At 48.0% G+C, this 8,007-nt stretch overlaps 1 protein-coding gene across 1 annotated transcript in view; it reads left to right on the top strand.

Moving 5' to 3' along the window:
- LOC134861104 (arf-GAP with GTPase, ANK repeat and PH domain-containing protein 1-like) overlaps nucleotides 1-8,007 on the top strand; it is a 70,284-nt gene that overhangs the window by 45,156 nt on the left and 17,121 nt on the right. The window contains 3 exon segments of the mRNA XM_063878113.1: nucleotides 1,707-1,875; nucleotides 3,187-3,348; nucleotides 4,897-5,058. Of these exon segments, the coding sequence (XP_063734183.1) occupies nucleotides 1,707-1,875; nucleotides 3,187-3,348; nucleotides 4,897-5,058 (493 nt within the window).

The following is an 8,007-nucleotide window of genomic DNA, read 5'->3' as shown; positions in this document are numbered from 1 at the left end:
TCTTTATCATCTTCTTCTCCTCCTTTATCTCCCGGAGTCTTCCCCTCATCGATCGAGTGTTTTCGCTCCGTATGGATCCTCCTTCCCCCGGCGTCAGCAGCTCTCTGTTGCTGCTGCGTTTATCACCCCCCCCCCCACACACACACACACACACCCACACACACACACACCACCTGCTGTCGATACACACATCCGTCCTGGACGTCGCTGCGCGGCGGACGACGGTCGGCACGATGATGAAAGCTCCTCGATGCAAATGGAGACTCAATTACCTCGGTCAATCTGTCGGAGGGTGTGTGTGTGTGTGTATGTGTGTGTGTGTGTGTGTGTGTGTGTGTGAGGGGTTTACCCAGCGGGCCCCTGGCTCGAGGGCTCTCCGGTGGCTTGTTAAGACGCCGTTGAGAGCACTTGGCTTTGAATTGGCCTTTTGTCAGCCGAGCTGCCAGAGGGAGGCGGAGACACAGAGAGAGAGAGAGTGTGTGTGTGTGTGTGTGTGTGTGTGTGTGTGTGTGTGTGTGTGTGTGTGTGTGTGTGTGTGTGTGTGTGTGTGTGTGTGTGTGTGTGTGTGTGTGTGTGTGTGTGTGTGTGTGTGTGTGTGTGTGTGTGTGTGTGTGTGTGTGTGAGGCCCAATTAGAGTCTGGTTTCTGGATGTTTCTCCTCTTTTGAAATGGTTCTGAGGAGAGTTGGTTTAAACTTGAGATGCTGACGTTACTGAACACGTTTAAAACCTGTTAAAATAATAACATATTAAATGTTTGAATACAATTACAGACATCCAATGATGCTCAACATGTCCCGAATAATCAATCCCAAAATGTCTTCAGCTTCTAATAAATGTCAAATAAATCTTTAAAACAAATAAATATCAGAAATGTCTAAAACAAAACATCTCATCATGTCCAAAATGTCAATGTGTCTTCACTTTCTGAATTCTATTTTACTTTCAAAACATTACAAAGTATTCTCCTCAGTCCTGGGAGTCGCCCCCTCCCGGTCCCCACGTTGACAGCGTGGTGTTTTACCCCCCGTGGTGTGTGTGAGTGTGTTTGTTCCTGGTCGCCTCCTTCATGTTGAAGAGGAGCCGGCCTCCCACAATGTCCTGCTGCTCCGGGGTCAGAAGGGGGATGTGGGGGTGCGTTTAACAAGCGCTTCTCGTGGTCGCTCGGCGGCGGCGGGGGGGGGGGAACGTTCGAGGCGCCAAGCGGCGAAGGGGGCGTGTCTGCGGCCGGGCACAGCCAATCAGCGGCGGCGAGCTCGGCCACTTCAACATCACTTTGAAGATTACTGCGTCTTTGTGTCCGTGGAGGATTCAGAGGCTTTAATCTCCCATAATCCTCCTCTTCACAGCAAACACTCAGGGTGAAGAGCTCCGTCTGCTCGGGGGATCTGAATACATCATAAATCAACAGTTATAATGAAACACATTCAGATCAAAGTAAGAACATACAGTCTGACAATTTCTCTGATTTGAGATGGATTTATTTTCTATTCATTGATTATTTTGCATTCCTTCTGACATATTGTTTTTATGCAGTATTTTATACATTCTTTCATCATGTTGAAATACATGTTGTTAAATGTTACCACGTGGAAAAATGAGTATGAAAAAAATCACACACACACACACACACACACACACACACTCTCTCTCTCTCTGTACCAGCTGTGTAGATGTTCTCTAACTCTCTTTATTCCCCCCCCCCCAGGACTATATGCAAAACGTGCACGGTAAGGAGATCGACCTCCTCAGGACGACGGTGAAGGTCCCGGGGAAGCGACCCCCCCGAGCCGTGTCCACCTGTGCCGCCGTGCCGAGCCCCAAAACTAACGGCCTCAACAAGGACATGAGCGGCCTGCAGCTGGGGGGGGCTCCAGGTGAGCAGAGCACCTCTCACACCTGGAGAGAGACCGGAGATTCTTTCTCTTTCTGAATATTCTTACTTCTTGTATTTTATCAAATGACTTTTAGTTTTATGCACTTTCTTGGTAAATATTGTTGTTTATTATATGAAATAAACAACAATATTTACCCCAAAATAAAAGTCATTTCATAAAATACAAGAATATTCAGAAAGAGAAGGAATGCATTTTCAATAACTAACAGAGATATATGTAATTCAATCAAAGAACAGATTAAGGAATATTACTTACAAATCCTTCAGCCTCATGTGATGCTGCAGTGTTGAATGTAAACGAGACAAATAGATAAAGTAGATCATTCTATAAACGATATTGTAATTAAATGTATTATAAAAGAATACCTTCTATTTAGAAAAGATATCCATTCAAAACAGTCCAAACAGTGAGCGGTGATAGGATGACTGTACTTGTATTTCTGTCGATAGCCAAATGTGACAATAATCATGGAATAACTGTCAGATCTACGGGAAGTCTCAGGGTACCACAGGTGCAGAGCAACGTTGTGTTCAGGGTCTGAAGTCCAGGAATATCCAGTAATTACCAGAGACTGGAGGACATTTATGATTTAATTAATCCTCTAATTACTGCCTCGTCGTCAACACGAGCATCAATAAAGGTTGAGCGTTCAAACAGGAGCGTGAATATGTAAAAAAAAAAACAGCCTGGAACACACTCCTGTGGGGGGGACATCGTAACACACAAAAGGTGGAGAGAACAAGCGCTCCTTCACCAAACGCACATAAAAGAGGCTCTTATGAGGCGGTTAAATCAAGCACACACACACACACACACACACACACACACACACACACACACACACACACACGGGGATCCAGGAGCTAATAGCATGAATATTCAGTGAGCCGTGCTCCATGTACTAATTATTGTCATGAATATTAATGCAATCAGAGTCCTGGCTCCACTCAGCCTGACCGAGAAATGAGCTGTAATGAGAGGGGGGGGGCGGGGGTGAGGGGGGGTGATTCACCCGGCTGTTACAGCCTCTCACTAACTCAAGGGTTTGATTTAAGCTGCAGCCTGTAAGAAGCTGCCTTTTATCCAAGAGAGAGAGAGAGAGAGAGAGTGTGTGTGTGTGTGTGTGTGTGTGAGTAAAATCTAAGCAGTATCAAAGGTGTAAAACTTGCATTTCACACTGGGTTTAACTCAACGACACCCCCCTTCAAAATAAAAGCCTCTCTTACGCCTCCATGTTATCTTCTCCATGAACCATGCTAGCTTCATTTCAGACTCTCACTTCCTGTCCAGGCTCGGTGTCCAGCAGCTCCTCTGTGTCTCAGATGGCGAGCGGCGTCAGTCTGGTGTCGTTCTCCGGTCGGGGACTGGAGGGTCATCAGCGCTCCTACTCCGTCTCCAGCGCCGACCAGTGGACCGACGCCACGGTCATCGCCAACTCCGGAGTCAGCACAGGTAACCAGTCCATTACTAACGACTCAACGAGTCAGCACAGGTAACCAGTCCATTACTAACGACTCAACGAGTCAGCACAGGTAATCAGTCCATTACTAACGAGTCACTTAACTAACAAGTGATTAAAAAGAGTCAGAATTTGATTAAAAAAACTTGAATCCCAGCAGAATATTATAATTTATAAATTTAGTCCTGACGTTCAGATGGGTCCTCACACGCAGCTCCACCACCAGGCTCAGAAGGCCCCTGTGCGCAGCTTCGCAGTGGAGCTTATCATTTGTCTCCCATTGATCCAGCTGCCTGATGCTGCTCCAACTATGTGTCGGGCTAATGGCCACTGATAGTGTGTGTGACTTGTTAGGTTACCTTATCATAGACCTCACACACACACACACACGCACAAACACACGGGGAGATGCTGAGACTGACAGCTGTGTTGCCGCGACGATAATGTTGACTGACAGCTCCTTCGTCAGCCCTGCAGCCATCCTCAAATAACGTTTAAAGCTGCGAAATGCTTTAAAACGCACTCCCAGGGGCCACACACACACACACACACACAAACACACACACACACACACCGACAGAAACAGTAGTGGCTTCTCTAAATAAAGCAGTTAAAGGAGCCTTATTATTCTGCTTATTTTGACAGTAATATCACTATTTAGCGGCTCTACTGTGACATGTCCCGTCCCTTAGCCTATCACATACAATGTGTCAGAGCGCTAGCCAATAGGAGTGTGAGGGTTCCGTAGTGATGTCACCGTGTTCCGGAAGAAAACAAAGGAGGTACTCATGGCTCTTGATACTCTTCAATGCAGGGAGTCTGGAGTGTGTTGTTGATGGGCTTCAGATTGAGAGAAAGGATGGGGGGGTGGTTAGCTGGAGGAAGTCTGGAGGTGTGTGTGTGTGTGTGTGTGTGTGTGTGTGTGTGTGTGTGTGTGTTGTGTGTGTGTGTGTGTGTGTGTGTGTGTGTGTGTGTGTGTGTGTGTGTGTGTGTGTGTGTGTGTGTGTGTGTGTGTGTGTGTGTGTGTGTGTGTGTGTGTGTGTGTGTGTGTTTGACGTGGATGGAGCGCGGCGTGCAGATGGGAGGGCCGTTAATCCACGGCGGTTAATTGCACTCTCGGGGATGGCATCTTGTCAGCAGAGATAAGTTGTCACATTTTCCACTTGAGCTGAGACTAAACGATTGTAAAATAAGTTATGGCCGTCCTTGGGGCTGTCTGCCGACCAGCCGCTGTGTGTGTGTGTGTGTGTGTGTGTCATGTCAGAGCCGCACCGCGCCGTGATATTGATGGAAGCTGAATGTTATTTTATTCCGCCGCTAGTCACAGCTGTCAGCGGGCGGCGTGAGGAGTGGAGAGGGAAAGGGCCAAGCTGCCCTCTGATTGGCTCGTTCGTCCTCATCCTCCAGACCTGCACCTCCACCCAAACCCAGCATCCATCAGGGCCCCCTCCCCATTTACATCCTGGGTTATTATCCTGGTGTTCTACCCAGCACTCCAGCTCTTCTTTCAGGATGTTATTCATATGTTATTTATATTTCAGATACTGGTCTCGGGGACTCGCTGTGCTCCAGTCCCAGTCTCTCCAGCACCACGTCTCCCAAGATGGAGCCCCCCCCCTCGCCTCACGCCAACAGGAAGAAGCACCGCAGGAAGAAGAGCACCAGCAACTTCAAAGCTGACGGCCTCTCTGGTACTGCGGAAGGTAACGCCATCAACCCCCCCACACTTTCCATATCCCGGTCCCACACACTAATACGTCCCCCAGAAACAAGGCTCAGTTACTTTAGATGCATCTCAAAACATCTAGGGCCTCTTTTCTTCCATACTTCCATATATGGTCAGTACTTCCTGGTAAATACACTCATATAGGTTTTTTTGTGGACCGGGGTCTGGAAACGCAGTCATGTGATCGTGAGACTCCAGACCTCCAGCTGAGCGACGGATCTCCTCATCCTCTCATCCTCCTGCCCTTCATCCCTTCATCCTCCTCTTCTTCCTCTTCCTCTTCTTCTTCTTCAGTTTGTAACATAACCTCTGCTCTGTGTGAAACCTAGAGGGAAACAAGACAACAGGAAGTCAGTCATTTATCGTGTAATGTTATATAAGCTTTGGATTTGCTGCTCCTTTAAACACAGATTCCTACCATCTCTCACACACACACACACACACACACACTCACACACACACACTCCCTCTCTCTCTCACGGCTGGCTGGGCAGATGTGCAGCAGATGTGAGGAGTTGGTCTCTCCATCACGGAGTCACGGAGCAGCTGACAGGGGAGACTGATAGACCCTTCATTTCCTTGCCTCCTTTCCTCTCTCCTCTCTCCTCACTTTGAATCCTGGTTTCTCTCCTCTCTCCCTTTGCTCTGCAGTAGTTTGAGTCCAGGTACTTCAGTAAAAGCTGAGAGTCTCCATACTATATATCTGACCCCCCCCCATCAGGACGGTGTGTTAGATGATGAAGTGCCCCCCCCCTTTAAGTGAAATATTATAAATAATGTGGGCTTCAGATCCTTTATCAGCCGCAGCGAGGCCTTCATTATTCAGCAGCGATTAGTACCAGTCTTCCCAATTTAGCCATTAAGCTGCGGCAGGTGAGGGATCTGCTGTCAGGGGGGGAGATTCATGAGGGGGGACCGTCCTCCCCAGGTACACACACACAGACACACACACACTGAGCTGCTGAAATGTCAATATGGCCAGACGCTGTGTTTAGAGGATGGTTGTCTTGTCCAGTTTGGACTCAAGGGTCCATGTGTTTTGGCCTGGACTCATTGGGGTCTATCGGGGTCTTTTACTCGATCCAGACCGGGTCCTGTCTCTGTTTGGACCTGGACTCATCCATGTCTACTCGGTGTCTTGACTCAGCTCATCAGAGTGTTTGGACTAGGACTTGTCAGGTCTTTCCTGGGCTTTAGACTCGGTCCAGTCCGGGGAGTCCACAGGCGGGTTTTTAGCTCAGTGGGGTTTCAGCAGTTGCGTGTGGACATGACAAACACAACAACCGATACAAACGGTAGAGGTGGGAAAGCTATTTATTGGCATGCTGTCGGCTATATTAGGATGTCACAGAGTCAAAATGTCATCATGTGTTGGATCGGCTTCCCAGTCGACACGTTCAGACATTTTTGTGACGTTATATTCCACGGTTACGTTGAGGAGCAGCTCCACCTCACCGTGTGGCCACACCAAATTGTGTGTTGTTGTTGACATTGTTGCTACTGCATTTCTGCGCTTATTAACTACTCTGTGATTGGTTGAAATTGCCTTACCTTTTCAACTTACATCGCCACCTATTGCTTTGGCATGTGTACTACATGTATACTACATCTCTTGGTGGTGGATTTCACAGTTGCGTGTGTACGGTGAATTCATTTGAACAAAACTCCGGTGTCAGAAACTACAGGGTCCGTGTGGACAAGGCCTTAGACCGATCCAGTCCAAGGGGTTTGAGGGCTTTAGACTTGGGTTATTCCGGGACTTGCTGGTGTCTTGACTCAGACTTCTGGGTGTCTTTTGGTCCCGTTTTCTTCAGGACTTTGATCAGTACAACAAAGAAGATGTGAATAAATGGAGATGAATTTCACACACACACACAAACACCTGTGTCAGGTTAGCCCCCGCTGATCCCTGCTCCGTCTCTCGTTAACAAGCCGCCGTTTGATTCTCTCCTTCATCCTGCAGCTTTGAAAGATGACACACACACACACACACACACACACACACACACACACACACACACACACACACACACACACACACACACTGACCCCTAATAGAGCCTCCTAAATGAGCTCCACTTTAAACGAGCGTCACAATGAAGCAGTCATCACACACACTGCAGGTGCACACACACACACACACACACACACACACACACACACACACACACACACACACACACACACAGGTATTTTGAAGTGGCCACACACAGGTAGCAGGTCACATTCCTGCTGCAGAGTTTCTGTTTCTTTGATCGACCAGCACACGACAGGAGTGTGTGTGTGTGTGTGTGTGTGTGTGTGTGTGTGTGTGTGTGTGTGTGTGTGTGTGTGTGTGTGTGTGTGTGTGTGTGTGTGTGTGTGTGTGTGTGTGTGTGTGTGTGTGTGTGTGTGTGTGTGTGTGTGTGTGTGTGTGTGTGCACCTGCAGTGTGTGCACCTGCAGTGTGTGTGATGACTGCTTCATTGTGACACTCGTTTAAAGTGGGTGTGTGTGTGTGTCAGCGAGGGTCACACAGGTGGGGACAAAGAGGGTCAGTGTACACACACACACACACACACACACACAGTTAGTAAATTAAGACCAGAGCCCACTCTGCTCTGATTGGTCAACTGCTTACAGATGACCCACCCCTGAGCCTATCATGTATGATGTGTTGGGGCGCTGGCCAATGGGAGCGCGAGTGTTCCGTAGTGAGTTTAGGTTTTTGATCTTCACAAAACAATGAAGAAGAGGTGATGTTTTTGGAGTGCTTCGTCCTCTAAAACATATTTCTTCTGCAGATTCATTGTTGGACTGTTAAAGCTCCAATATGACCCTCATTAAGATATCAATAATTCTAAAGATAACCGGAGCAAAGCTTCTGCCGAGAACCTCGCTCTGGACCCCATCTCTCCCTGAAACACACACTGGTACTGAGTATGCAG

The sequence above is a fragment of the Eleginops maclovinus genome, chromosome 24 (genome assembly GCF_036324505.1).
Source record: "Eleginops maclovinus isolate JMC-PN-2008 ecotype Puerto Natales chromosome 24, JC_Emac_rtc_rv5, whole genome shotgun sequence".
NCBI classification, from domain to species: domain Eukaryota; kingdom Metazoa; phylum Chordata; class Actinopteri; order Perciformes; family Eleginopidae; genus Eleginops; species Eleginops maclovinus.
This window is presented reverse-complemented; position numbering and strand designations above follow the sequence as displayed.